Source organism: Neovison vison, chromosome 6 (assembly GCF_020171115.1).
Source record: "Neovison vison isolate M4711 chromosome 6, ASM_NN_V1, whole genome shotgun sequence".
In the NCBI taxonomy this organism is placed as follows: Eukaryota; Metazoa; Chordata; class Mammalia; order Carnivora; family Mustelidae; genus Neogale; species Neogale vison.
In genome coordinates, this window is record NC_058096.1 from 205,254,564 (window position 1) to 205,268,722 (window position 14,159).

Below are 14,159 nucleotides of genomic sequence, written 5' to 3' on the forward strand. Positions count from 1 at the left end.
TGCCTCCCTAACAAAGGACAGAGAAATGGCTGAGGACAGACTTCCAGGTTTTCTCCTCGCCATTCTCAGCTCTCTCCCATCAGAGGACAGGCCTGGTGGACACCTTTGGTGCAAGAGTTCTCCTGTATCCCCACATCCCAGCCTGGGCTGCTGCTGCTGTTTGTATAAAGTGTTTCAGGGTGATGAAGCTGGAAAGAAAGTAGAATCCACACCATGTCATAGGCGACTTTTATAGGCTGGGAAAATCAGTGCTGGGCAGGGTGGGGCGGACCAGGCTAGCCGCCTTGGCTGGGACTTGGGGATGAGAAAGGCTGAAGGGGGCAGGGGGACAGCGGATAGGAGGTTCTGCTACCATGGTCTGGAGCCCTCCTTGACCACGTGCACACACACTCACCCCTATGTTTACTATTCTTAGCTAGGGAATGCCAGTCTGTAACGCAGCTTGCCCTGGCGACTGCCCACTTTGTTCTTGTAAGTCGGTTCCGCCCTTTGGGTCGGGTTTTGGGAGCTAGGCAGAGCGCTGGTCCCCTGGGGACTACCACCTGCTAAGAGATTCCTGTGCAGCTCCAGGGCTCAGGCTTTTCCCACACCTTCTGCTCCCCGCTCCCTCTCAGGGGCGAAAAAAGGCCCCTCCGGGCCCTCTTGCCCGGTCAGTCCGAGAGCCTGAGGGAGTCTTTGGGAGCCTGGCCGGATGTCGGGCAGGCCACAGCTCCCGGACTCGCGGCCACCCGTCGTCCGCCCCCCCTCAGAGTGGGATTCTGGCCTCAGGCTCCGCCAGGGCCGGGGCGGAGCGGGCTGAGGGAGGCTCCGCCCCCCAGCCCGCCCCCGGCCCCGGGTGCGAATCCGGTGCCGGCGAGCGGCGGGAGATGCTGGAGGTTTGCGAGCCGAAGCGGCTGCAGCTGGCGCCGCGTCTGCCCCGCGTGCCCGGAGCGGATTCTGCCCGCCGCCCCCGGAGCCCTCGGCGCCCCACTGAACACGCGATCGCTTCCTCCGTGTGACCGACCGGCGCTGCAGGTGCGGGGCGGGCCGCGCTGGGGGGGCGCCCCCGAACGCACGTTCTGGGGGTCTTGGGGGATTGGGTCTCTGACTCAAGGTTCGGATCCTACAGCGCGCGGGGGCTCCTCGAGGGCTTGGGGTCCCAGCGGGGGCAGAACACGCGGGATTTGCCAATCCGGGGGTCGGCGTGCGGGGTTAGGTTTAAAGTTCCCCGTCACCTCGGACGGCTCGGGGGTCCCAGGGGAAGCCTCTGAGACTAGGGTCCTGGCGAATTTCCCCTCCCTGGCCTCCCCACCCCCGCCCCCCGTCTCGCTGGGCTACTAATTGTGAAAACCTTAACCCTCGAACATTTTTGGTGCCCCAAGGGGGTAGGGGTCGAGGGCTGAGCCGACCCTCCAGACTCCCGGGGCCGCCTTCAACCCCTCCCAACTGCCCCCGGGTCCCCTTCCTCCCGCTAAGCAGTCACTAATTTCCATGACAACGGAGAGTTCTTTATGGGCGACAACCTGAAGGGGGCTGGGCGGGGCTGCCGCGGGGTGGGGGAGGAGGCTGCAAGCCCCTGGGGCCCAGCAGCCCCCTAGCCGAGATCCTGTTGCCTTGCCTAAACGTGGGGGCCAGCGGGGGGCTCGGGTCCCCGTCTCAACGCTGCGCGGTGGGGGTAGGGGACGCACATGTTTCAGCTGGGAGGTGCGGGGCTTGGTGCTCACACGTGTGCCTCCCGCATGTGTGTTGCTGTGCCAGCGGGGGCGAGTCAGCAGCGCTGGGGAAGGGGGTCACGGTGGCACCACGGTGGGGAGCCGGGCCCGGGCTGGGGAAGTAGGGGAGTGGACAATGAACAAATGAATTTCTGCCTTCCCCCGCCTGTAGTGCCTGGCAGAGACCCTAGGCTCTCCCAGCCCCCCATAGCTCTGCCAAACTGCTTTTGTCCGCACCCCCTAGACAGAGCCTGCTCTGCCAGGTTTCCTTGTGGGGAGCAGGGCCCTCTATCCTTCACCAGAAGCTTAGTCTGCAGCAGTCCAGCCCCTGTCCTGCTGCTCCACTCTGAAGCCCAGACTCCTGTGCCTCCCAGGACCACCCAGAGAGACCTGGTTCTCCCCCTCCCCCACCTCACCTTCCCAGTGGAGTTTTAGCCACCTGCTGGACCCCAGTTTCCTTAGCTGGGGAACTGGTGTCTCTCCTCCCCTCTGTGTCAGGCTGGGTCCCGGGAGTGGGGCAGAGGTCTCTCTGCCTTTCTTTTACAGCATTTGGTGTGGACCCCCAGGTGCCAAAGGCTGCCTTTCCCATATCTGCTGCTGACCCTCCTCTCCAGCCCATGTCCTGGCTACCACTCACTGGCAGATGGTCAGTCCTTGTCTTGGGAGAAGGCTGCAGAGTCCATGATCTCTATCTTGGGAAACTGAGGCAGGGGGTCAGTGCTGTGCAGTTGTTTCTGGGTTGTTTAGGCTGCTGTTTCTGGCTCCCCCAACAGGATCCACTGTTGGAAAGGGGGACGGCTTCAACAGGAAATTAGCCTGAACTGCAAGAGGGGCCCAAGGGACCCAAGGCCTAGGGAGGACAGGGACAAGGGGGGGTGTGGCTGGGGAGTCTAGGCAGGGCTGGTCCGGCTGAGAGGAGGGGCTAGAAAGAGAAGCAGCCAGGTCTCTGAGCTTCATTTCCCCCACTGCACTTGTGCCCTCCACATGATGGACAGGCCTTACTTATCTAAGCTGCCTGATAACTGGGATAGGGACTGTGGAATTGTTCTGAGGGGACTGCAACAGCTGACCTCTTCTCTCAGGCCACGGTTGTGCCTCCCACACCAAGTCCAATGCATATCTGAGGCATACAGAAGGGTTCAGTGTCAAAGGTCCAGGAACCATGGGCAGCTCCTGGCCCAGGTGTTCAGAGCACATGGCTGTGGGGAACTTAGGGCTCTGCTGGACACCCATGGGCCCCTTCAGAACCCCCTGCCCACCTTCCCCTCCTGTGTCATTGTGCCTGTGTCCTTTTCATTGTCACCTCTTTGCTCCCCTTCCATCACAGTTTCTGCCTTTGTCCCTCTCCGTCCCTGCCCCTCTCTCTTTTCTAAGGTCTCTCAATTCACCCATCTCCCCTTCCTTGATGGGGCCAGGTCATAGAACCCATGGGGAAGGAGTCAGGCCAGTCTTAGGGGATTCTTGGACAAGGGGTTTGGCTAATACCTCTCCCATTCCCCTTCCCTTTGTTTCAAAACTTTCATCACCATAGCAGTCCCTTACTCTGGGGACTTCCCCTTCATTTCCCTCCTCCACTCACAGGGGAAACAGGGACCCAAGTGGATTTTTCTTTAGGGGTTCAAAGACTGGGATCTCCGGTGCCTGGGCGGAGCCAGTTGGCTCTTACCTCTGGCATGCCAAGTTCAAGGCTGAGCTTTCTGGACACAGCACTGGATTGTATGCACACCACCGAGACTGGAGAGGCCCCCCTCTCCTTACTCCATCATTAGATGGGAGAGAGTCAACAGCAGAAACTGCGGATCGTGATTTGACTAGCACCTGCGGCCAGCCAGGGCAACTCCCCTGCCCCTGTCCCAGGGCAATGGGCTAGAAACTTGGCTCTGCCTCCTGACACCCCAGACCCTGAGAATGAAGTCTCTATTCCCCCCCGCCCCCTGCCATCTTTACAGTGAGACCTCAGCTATGGGCCAGGCAAGGGTTGGGCCTAGGCATGTCCTTTGCAGTAGGAAACCCAGTCCCAGTCCCTGAGAGAAAAGGGCAGGGAAGAGGAGGGGGTACCTGAAGGCTGGTGTTCACAGTTGCCACTAAATCGGGAGGTGTTGCCCACAGTTGTTGGGAGGTAGCTGGAGGCCTCTTGGGCCCCTCCTGGCCTCCCAAGATTTACTCCACATGGGAGAAGACCAGGGCAACAGGAAACTTGTTTATGGCTCTGAATGGTGGGGCCTGAGCCACAATGACCCCAGTGGAGGAAGGGACAGGACTCCAATGCAGGACCACAGGACCTCTGGAGCCAGACTTGCTTAAGGCTACAGCAGGGCCCCGAGGGGACCCTTTATTACCAGGCCACCAACAGGCAGAGGCTCCCTCAGGGTTGCCTGAGGCTCGATTGCCCAAAGCCCAGGGGCAGACCCAAGGAACAAGCAGTAACTGGGGAGCGCTTGGCCCTCAGGCACCTTTCGAGCCAGCTGGAGGGCACTGGCAGTGCCAGGCTCTGCACTTCCCCCAAGCTCTCTCTGGACAGCCCCCCGTGCACACTGTTTCTCTGCAGAAAATGGAAGGAGCCATGTCTCTAGGGAAACGGGCGCTATGGGATCATTTTAGAGGATTTGTTGTGCCCTCCCATGTCCCAATGTGGACCCAGGGCACAGTCTGGGTCCTACGTCAATGGGAGGAGAGCTCTTCATTGTTGGGTATCGGATTTGGGCTGTCTGAGCTGTGGGGGTGAGAAAGCAAACCCCTTTCTGCCTGGCCTTCCGCTGTTCTTGAAGCTGTCCCTTGACTGCTCCTCCCAGCTTTGGGGCCAGGGCCCCCTTTGTTGCCAGCGGGTGCCAGGGGCTTGGTGCGTCCACCAGCAGCCTCCCAGGCAGCAGCAGTGGGTAGCAGATGGTGGAGTGGGTGAGGATGGAGGGGACCCCTTTTCTCCTTTCTTTGCCCTGGGGCTAGGTTGGGGGTGGAGACAGATGAGTGCATTAGATTGGTGAGCAGAAACGGTACTGGCGGCAATCAGGGGCCCCATGGTAGGGGGAGAAGCAGATCTGCCCCCTCCCAAGCCATGCGTTTTTGAGGTTTTAGGACAGGGATCCAGGCTGATGTGACTGTGAGCAGAGCCCTGGATTTCAGTGGTGGGAGACAGACTGCAAGACCAACCCTGGGATCTTGTGGGCACAAGTGCATATACATGGCCGCGGGCAAGATCAGGCATGGGCATAGACAAAACCTCCTCCGCCACGCGGCAGAGCAAGGAGCTGGTGGAGCTGGGGCGGGGGGAGGTGGAGCTTGTGGAAAGGTATCTCAGAGAAGGGCTGTTTTGAGTCGGGAACATCAGGATCATTTTAGAGGATTTGTTGCGCCAACAGCCTTATAATGTCAGAAATCACAATGAAAGAGGAAACAGATTAAGCCCTTGTCTGGACACCTAGCTCATGTGGAGGCTGCTTCGCAGGGAGGCCAAGGTGGGCAGGGCTGACGCCAGGGCCCACGCTCCCTGCCACTGAATGGACACAGCTGAGCTGGCGAGTCACCTGTTGTTGGATTTTAGGTAGTTGCTGATTTTTTTTTTTTTACGTTATAAATAACTCTGCCGTGACAAATAGGATACTGATGGAGGCTTTGGGGGAAGGGCATTCCTGCCACCAGGAACGGTGTAAGCAAAGCAACAGGGCTGAGACATAGGTCCCTCCCAGCTTCCTGCACCCCCCATACCCACCCCCCTACCAACGCAGGCTAAGGTACCACCCTCCCGCCCAGTAAGCGGTCCTTGGATTCCAGCCTGGAAAGGGAATGGCCGTGCCTTAGAGCCATGGAGAGACTGTTATGGACCCCCTCCCCCAGATTGTTAGGGCATAGAGATGGGTGGCCGGCAGTGGTGGGTGGCTGTGCCTCTGCTCTCAGCTGTGAGTGTGGGATTCCAGCCACATGCTCCTCTCCGGCAGACGCAGGAGCAGGGCTGTGACCATGGTGGCAAAGACACGCAGTCGGGGACGATCTTCAAAGCTTCTCTTGTTTGCCTCTGCAGTGCCTCACAAGATGGCTTAAGCCCTGGCTTAAATCACACCGATGAAATGCATTTGCGTTCCCTGAGCCCAAACAACCCAGAGGAGGGAATGATGGAATTTGTTCCTTAATCCTGAAGGCAGATTTGAGGCAAAACTTCAGGGAATATGACCCCTGGGAAGTGGGTGGCCTCCGCCTGAGAGGAAACCGGCAAAAGCCAGTGCTGGCCACCGGGCTCGTGCGGGTCCTGGCCTTTGACCCCAGCTGGCAGAGTGGCTGTGACCCAAGCTGCTACCTCTGGGGATGGCTTCCTCCCCTCTCCATTTCCTCCTGTAGCTGGGAGTGACTCCAGGTGGAGGAGCGGCTAGGTGGTCAAGGCCACAGGCCGGGCCCAGTGCACAGCCAGCGCTCCTCTGTGGAGAGAATATGCACAGTCAGCAGAGGCCGAGCAGTGTGCAGGCGGCCTTAGTGCAGAGCTGTGCCGTGGCCCCAGAGTCACACTGACTAGGCGTTATGGAGGTCCAGACACTGTCACCAGCTTTCCTCCTAAAGTTGACCTCCAGCAAGAGCTGTGAGTACCCTTTTTTTGGGGTGCTGGGAGACAGGCCCCCCAGCACCACATGAGAGGATGGAGTGAGCAGCATTGCAGACCCAGGGGTTTCGTGCCCAAGGTGCCAGAGGGCCTGCCTTTGTGCCTGGAACACCCACCTCTGACCAGGGACCTGTGCACTGGGCCTGACTGGCCAGGTCTCTTGTGGGCCCCAGCGCCAAGGCACCGGCAAGCTTGTCTAGATTTTCCAGACCGTTACTCCGGCATGCCTCCTGGAAGATCCTTCCTCTCTAAGGCCCAGCCCTGATGCCATTTCTTCCTCAAAACCTTGCCTCACTTCCACCCAAATGGGGGTTCTCTTTCTGAGGAAACTCTCCAAGCACTAAGCCTGAATACAACATTTATTAAATCAATAAAGGTAATCGTAGTAAAAATTCTTTTTTTTTTTTTTTTTTAAGATTTTATTTATTTATTTGACAGAGAGAGATCACAAGTAAGCAGAGAGGCAGGCAGAGAGAGGAGGAAGCAGGCTTCCTGTGGAGCAGAGAGCCTGATGCGGGGCTCGATCCCAGGACCCTGGGATCATGACCTGAGCCGAAGACAGAGGCTTTAACCCACTGAGCCACCCAGGCGCCCCGTAAAAATTCTTTTTTTTCCCTAAAGATTTTATTTATATGAGAGAGGGAGAGAGAGCATGAGCACAAGGGAGAAAGCAGAAAGCAGTCAGAGGCAGAGGGCAGAGGGAGAAGCAGACACCCTGCTAAGCAGAGAGCCTGGCACGGGGCTCAATCCCAGGACCCTCCTGGGGTCACAACCAGAGCTGAAGGCTGATGCTTAAATGACTGAGCCACCCAGATGCCCCTGTAGAAAAAATTCTAACAGAAAAGTAATAAAAGATATAAATCTGCCCCTCTAACACCTAATTCCTTGCCCCAGAGAGCACTCTGATTTCCTTAGATGTCTTTCCAGAATTGAGTCTGTGAGTATACACTGGTATATAAACTTTAAAAAATTTACCCAAATAGCAGCACCCTTGACCCATCATTGTGTTTCTTACTTTTCCATTTAACATCTCAGAAACTGTCTGACCGCAGCACATTTTGCTACTATATTCTTTGTAATAACTACCAAGTATTCTTTCATACGGATGGCCGTAATTTTTTTGAAAGATTTTATTTATTCATTAGAGAGAGCACGAGCCGGAAGGGCAAAGGGAGAGGGAGTGAGAATGCCAAGGAGACTGCGCTGAGCACGGAGCCCAACTCGAGGGCTTGATCCCATGACCCTGAGATCATGACTTGAGCCAAAACTTAGAGTTGGACACTTAAGTGACTGAGCCATCCAAGTGCCCCAGGATGGCCATGATTTTTATTAACATTTTAAAATTGTGAAATATGGGGCGCCTGGGTGGCTCAGTTGTTAAGCATCTGCCTTTGGCTCAGGTCATAATCGCAGGCTTCTGGGCTCCCTGTTCAGCATGGAAGCCTGCTTCTCCCTCCCCGACTCCCCTGCTTGTGTTCCCTCTCTCACTCTATCTCTTTATATCAAATCAATAAAAATCCTTTAAAAAAATAAAATTGTGAAATATAACAAGAATCTAAAAATGTGCCCTCACCTTGTATGTACATTTTTACAAATTATTATAAAACAGACACCTGTGAAACCACCACTCAGGTTCAGAAACCAGCCCTCCAGAATCTCCCCATGTCCTGACTCAATCCCAATTGCTCTCTTTCCAGAAGGACTTGTGGTACTTACTTCCTAGCCTTTTTTTTTTTTTTTTTTAAATAGTTTCACCACTGGGCCCCTGGGTGGCTCAGTGGGTTAAGCCTCTGCCTTCGGCTCAGGTCATAATCTCAGGGTCCTGGGATCGAGCCCTGCATTGGGCTCTCTGCTGGGCGGGGAGCCTGCTTCCTCCTCTCTCTCTGCCTGCCTCTCAGCCTACTTGTGATCTCTCTTTCTCCCTGTCAAATAAATGAATGAAATCTTAAAAAAAAAAAAAAAAAAGTTTCACCAGAATGTTTGTACACACCTGTACACAGTACAGGTTAGTTCTGCATGTTTTGAACTCTATAAGTGATAGGATCATACCCTCTCTACTCTTTTGTGTCTTTTACACTCGATGCTATGTTTGCGAGATCCACCGCGTGATCGGGTAGATCTGTAGCTCCTTCATTTCCATTGCTGTGTTAATATTCCGTTGTGTGACTGTGCCATGTTACATCCTGCTGCTGGTGGCTCTGAGGGCCGTTTCCAGTTAGGGACAATGACGACTGTTGCCACTATGAGCGCTCCTGTCTGAGTGGCCTGCTGCTTCAATGTGTATATTTCTGTAGGGCCTAGATTTTGCAGTGCAAATGCTGGTTTGAGGGGGCACGGTCAACTTTATCGGTTTGACCAAAGTGTTTGCCAAAGGAGAGACTTGGCCTCCGCCAGCAGCGCTCATGTTCTCCGCATCGTTGCCAACACTTGGTATCTTCAGACTTTTAGAGGTGGCTATCTGCTTGGCGGGTGGTTGTAGCCCCTTCAGCTGGGTAAGAGCTGAAATGTACGGAAATCATTTGGCGAATGTTTTTGTTGTTGTTGTTGAATGCATACAGTACAAAATGATTCCCGGCTATGGCAGCTTAATATATTTTTCCTAAGTGGGGGCTGCTGTAACTCAGGCAGCTGAGCTGACTGGTAAGACCCATGACCAGAAAAGCAGGGATGGATGCCTGACCAGCCTCTAGCCCTTTCTAGTGCAGTTTCTGCCCCTTGCTTGGCCTGAGCCAGGCTGGAGTCTCCCAGGGGCATCTTCTGTGTTTCGGGGAGAAGCTTCCATGTTGTGGTTCTGCTGAGCCAGCCTCCATCCTGTCTGCAGCTCCGAGCCCGGCAATGCCGTTTGGGTGTGTAACTCTGGGCGACAAGAAGAACTATAACCAGCCGTCGGAGGTGACTGACAGATATGATTTGGGACAGGTCATCAAGACGTGAGTGCTGGATCTGGTGGTCGAGGATGGGTGGGCAAGGGCTGGTGAGAGGGGAGCAGAGGGCAGCCCACCCTGGGGCCGGGGCTGAGTGGGGTGCTTGCCGGCTACAGTGAGGAGTTCTGTGAGATCTTCCGGGCCAAGGACAAGACGACAGGCAAGCTGCACACCTGCAAGAAGTTCCAGAAGCGGGATGGCCGCAAGGTGCGGAAGGCAGCCAAGAACGAGATAGGCATCCTCAAGATGTGAGTGTGAGGCTTAGGGGTGTGGGGGGGCATATGAGGTAGCAGAGAAGGGTTGCAAGGGCAGGTGGCCTCAAGCAGTACCAGCCTCTGGCCAGTTTGCCATGGCCCACAGTGGAGGTAGAGCCTCTCAGGGGTTTGCCCAGTCCTAAGAGAGAGGTTGGCCCCCCTCCCTGTTGCCAGGGTGAAGCATCCCAACATCCTACAGTTGGTGGATGTGTTTGTGACCCGTAAGGAGTACTTCATCTTCCTGGAGCTGTGAGTGTGGGCCTGGGGTCCCAGGATTCCTCAGTCCCCAGGGCCTTTATCTCCTCTGCCCTCTGCAACCAGGGAAAGCCCCCTTTGCAGACCCTTGGGGTCCTGGGTCCCTGTGCCTTGCCCAGCCGGCTCCCTGGTGTAGGCAGCCTGCCCGAGTACTCCTGCCCCACCCCCGATCCTGCCCACGCCGGGCTCAGGGGCTGGTGTCCCTCAGGGCCACGGGGAGGGAGGTGTTTGACTGGATCCTGGACCAGGGTTACTACTCGGAGCGAGACACGAGCAACGTGGTGCGGCAGGTCCTGGAGGCCGTGGCCTACTTGCACTCACTCAAGATCGTGCACAGGAACCTCAAGGTGAGGCCAGGGACTGGGCAGACATCCTTGAGGGGAAGGTGGGCAGCACCTTGGGGTCTTTGTCTAGCCGCTGGGGTCCTCACGGAGTCTTTCCCTGCCCACCCCCATGTCATTCCTGCCCGGAGCAGCTGGAGAACCTGGTTTACTACAATCGGCTAAAGAACTCAAAGATCGTCATCAGTGACTTCCACTTGGCTAAGCTAGAGAATGGCCTCATCAAAGAGCCCTGTGGGACTCCCGAGTACCTGGGCAAGCAGGGGGTGGGGCAGGGGCAGGGTGGGAGACAGCCTTCAAGGAGTGGCTCTGGGTGGGGCGGGGTATGGGGCTGAGGAAGTCTCTAGCCCAGGAAGTGGGTGTGAGTGGTCCCAGGCCTCGCCAGGCCTGATACTGACCAGCCGGTGGACACTGTGTTTGCAGCCCCGGAGGTGGTAGGGCGGCAGCGGTATGGACGCCCTGTGGACTGCTGGGCCATTGGAGTCATCATGTACATCCTGTGAGTGAATGGGCAGGCACACAGGCTTTCAGTTAGGCCGGTGGGGTCCTGTGTCCATGGCCTTCCTGGGTGAACCTGCCTTTTGACTCTCATGCAGGCTTTCAGGGAACCCACCCTTCTACGAGGAGGTAGAGGAAGATGACTATGAGAACCACGACAAGAACCTCTTCCGCAAGATCCTGGCTGGCGACTATGAATTTGACTCTCCATATTGGGATGATATTTCACAGGCGGGTGAGGAGGTGCCCAGCGTGTGGGTAAAGGGAAGGGTTGGTGTGGGGGACCTGCTCTCAGCCTTTTCTGCCGGACTCTGCTCCTACCTCCCAGCCCATTCATCACCCCTAGACAGTGAGACGAGGTGCGCATGCCTAGCCTCTCCCTGGCTTTGTCCCCAGCCAAAGACCTGGTAACAAGGCTGATGGAGGTGGAGCAGGACCAGCGCATCACCGCAGAAGAGGCCATCTCCCATGAGTGGTGAGCAGGGCCCATGGAGGACAGAAGGAGAGGCCAGGTTTCCCTTGGCCTCTGTCCTCCTTGCATCTAGTAGCCCCCATCCTTGAGGCTTTGAGTAGGGGCTGGGGGTGCCCAGAACTTGGGCCCAGCCCAGAGGACCTGCCTGGTAACCTCTGGATCATAAGAGAAGAGGGCTGGGCAATTTCCATGAAGGCCTCTACCCCCTCAGATCCAGATGCACTTGCACCCTTTCTAGGATTTCTGGCAATGCTGCTTCCGACAAGAATATCAAGGATGGGGTCTGTGCCCAGATTGAAAAGAACTTTGCCAGGGCTAAGTGGAAGGTAAGACTTGGATGACTCCCTTTCCTGGACTGATCCCAAGAGCTCCTTCTGGCACACACAGTGTCTTACTTGTATCACACCCCTGCAGCCACACAAAAGCATTTCTTCAGCCATCGGTTGTGGCTGTAGCCACTGTCACTGCCTTAAGTGGGTGTGTGAACAGCTGGGTCCCTGGCCTGCTCCCCTGGGGTAGTCTGAGGCTTTGGCTCAGAAAGGTCTGGCTTTGACTCTTGCCAAGGAACAAATTTGGCTTCCGTAAGCCTCACTCCGGGCCTCTCTCCGCTGCCCTCCTTTCAGAAGGCTGTCCGAGTGACCACCCTCATGAAACGGCTCCGCGCACCGGAGCAGTCCGGCACAGCGACAGCCCAGTCTGCCCCAGCCACAGACACTGCCGCCGCTGGGGCAGCAGGTGGGGTCGCAGCTGCAAGTGGGGCTGCCCCAGCCCTTGGGGGCAGTGCCACCTCAGCCATAGCAGGTGCTGCTGCTCTTGCTGCAAAGAGCGATGATATAGGCCCCGCAGACCGTAGTGCCACCCCAGCCACCGATGGCAGTGTCACTCCAGCCACCGACGGCAGTGTCACCCCAGCCACCGACGGGAGCATCACCCCAGCCACCGATGGGAGCATCACCCCAGCCACTGATAGGAGTGTTACTCCAGCCACTGATGGGAGAGCCACACCAGCCACGGAAGAGAGCACCATGCCCACCACCCAAAGCAGTGTCACACCAGCCACCAAGGCAGCTGCCACCCCTGAGCCGGCTTTGGCCCAGCCGGACAGCACAGCCCCTGGGGGCACAACAGGCCAGGCCCCGCCCTCTAGTAAAGGGGAAGAGGCTGCTGGCTATGCCCAGGAGTCTCGGAGGGAGGAGACCAGCTGAGTGAGCAGGCTGGTGTGGGGTAGGGGGCGGGCAGGAGGGTGGGAGAGTGGATGAGGGGCTTCTCACTGTACATAAGAGTCACTGGCATGATGCCCTTGCTCCCTCCTGCCCCTGCCTCCCAGTGTGGGGCATGTCTGGGGGCCACGGGAGAGCAGTCTCATCTCCTGTGTGTATGTGCGTGAGTGGTGGGCAGGCCAGAGGCAGGACCGGCCCCAGCCCCTGCATGGATTCCTTGTGGCTTTTCTGTCTTTCGCTAGCTTCACCAGTTTCTGTTCCTTGCGGGATGCTGCTCTAGGGATATTCAGGAGGTCCCTGCTCCCTTTCCCCTTCCTTTTTTGCCTCATGATTTCCCCAGGCAGGCCCTGCAGGCCCCATCCTCTCCCAGGCCCTAAACTTGGGTGGCCTTGCCCTGAGAGCTGGTCCTCCAGCGAGGCCCTGTCAGCGGTCTTAGGCTCCTGCACATGAAGGTATGTGCCTGTGGTATGTGGGCTGCTCTAAGAACGGACACAGGCTGGTAGAGAGAATGTATAAATCTAGGGCAGTATACTTTAAGACAAAGACTGGTCGCATGGTGGGGGGCACTGCTTGGTAGCTTTGGGGGTCCTCAGAAGTGAAAGAGAATGAGTAGGGGGGTAGAAAAGTCCACCTTTGTTCCTGGAAATTTCCCACCAATACCCTTGTGCTATTTCCTGCCCTCCTGGGTTCTGCAGTGGGTTGCCCTGTGCCCTGAGCTTCATAAGCCTGTCAGGGGAAGAAGGAACAGTTCAGGATGTGAGAACAATGAAAACCGGGAAGGCAGTGTGCAGGCCCAGTACTTAGTGCACTGGCCTAGCTGGGTCCTTACCCTGAGCCAGACAGGGAAGGCTGATACCCCTTGGCTCTTCTCTGTTGGTGTCCCTCAGGCTACGGCTATGGTCGTCTCCATCCCAGGGGGCCTGCTGCATGGCAGTGTCCTATAGTCTGATTTGGGGGTTTGCCCTTCACAGGGGCAAATTTCTGCTCTCCTAATTCAAAAATAAAAGAGGAACTTCCCCCTTCCCCCCATGTCTGTGACCCATTTCCCCTTCTGTCAGCGCTTAGAGAGAGAGGCCCAGGTGCCTCTGAGCTATGCTGATTTGCATTTCCTGGGATGAGAAAGTGGAATAAGGCTCCCCAGTTTCCTGATGGAGGCTCCTGGCAGGTGCCCTTTGTCAGACCCCACCACAGCTTGGGCAGGCAGCCACATTGGTCCCGGCCTTCGCTCGGCACTCCAGTGGCAGTCCTGCCCTCCTCCCTGCATGCCTGTGGGTCTGCTCTGGTGTATGAAGGTTGGTAGGCTAACTGTGTGCCTGCTGAACCTGGCAAATAAATGTCACCCTGCCAAAGCCTCTGGCCATCCTCTTGCCTTTGCTTCCTCTGTCTTACTGGGGAGGGGCCTCTGAAAGGCATTGGGGAGGGAAGAGGCTGGGAGCAGGTTCACAGGTCTGCTAAGTGCCATGAGGATTGCTTAGGTTGAGAGTACAGATCATTCTTTACCACTGTGTGTTTACCACTTGATTGTGGTGGCGGGTCCTCTGGACTCCAGAAATCCACGTGGGTGGTGGCCCCTGACCTGGGCTTGTGCCAAGGAAAAATCTCTGGACTGCTGTTCTGACAAGTCCTATTGAACAAGGAGCCCTTGTCTTGACTTAGGCATACAGCTGAATCTCACCACGAACCAGCCACCATAGGGAGAGACCTTGCCCATAGCCAAAGTGGGCTTCCTTGGGTTGGGGAGAGGGTGCACGGTGGGCAGTGCACTAAGGTTCTATGCTGCCGTTTGTGTCAATTCCTCGCCCTTGTGAAGAATGCCTGTGCTTTCCACATAGGCCCAAAGAACTTCACACTGGGTCTACTTCAGGTGGAAAAAAAATCAGCTTTAGATGATGGGGCTCTACATAAAGTTTCTTTTCTGC

General features: G+C 56.6%; 1 protein-coding gene across 1 annotated transcript; it reads left to right on the forward strand.

Moving 5' to 3' along the window:
* The first annotated feature begins 925 nt into the window (after positions 1-925).
* On the forward strand, positions 926-13,590 carry CAMKV (CaM kinase like vesicle associated). The gene is made up of 11 exons (XM_044255272.1): positions 926-1,014; positions 9,098-9,206; positions 9,317-9,448; positions 9,629-9,703; positions 9,918-10,056; positions 10,185-10,305; positions 10,474-10,549; positions 10,647-10,783; positions 10,945-11,023; positions 11,259-11,346; positions 11,644-13,590. Exons 2-11 carry the CDS (start codon positions 9,112-9,114, stop codon positions 12,223-12,225), a joined length of 1,524 nt encoding a protein of 507 aa, XP_044111207.1. The 5' UTR covers positions 926-1,014; positions 9,098-9,111; the 3' UTR covers positions 12,226-13,590.
* Positions 13,591-14,159: the final 569 nt, after the last annotated feature.

Excerpts from the sequence above, each read along its gene's own strand:
- CAMKV (XM_044255272.1), top strand. The coding sequence starts at position 9,112 with ATGCCGTTTGGGTGTGTAACTCTGGGCGACAAGAAGAACTATAACCAG. Across the intron at positions 9,704-9,917 it reads TACTTCATCTTCCTGGAGCT|GGCCACGGGGAGGGAGGTGT; the intron begins GTGAGTGTGGGC and ends GGTGTCCCTCAG. Across the intron at positions 11,024-11,258 it reads GAGGCCATCTCCCATGAGTG|GATTTCTGGCAATGCTGCTT; the intron begins GTGAGCAGGGCC and ends CACCCTTTCTAG.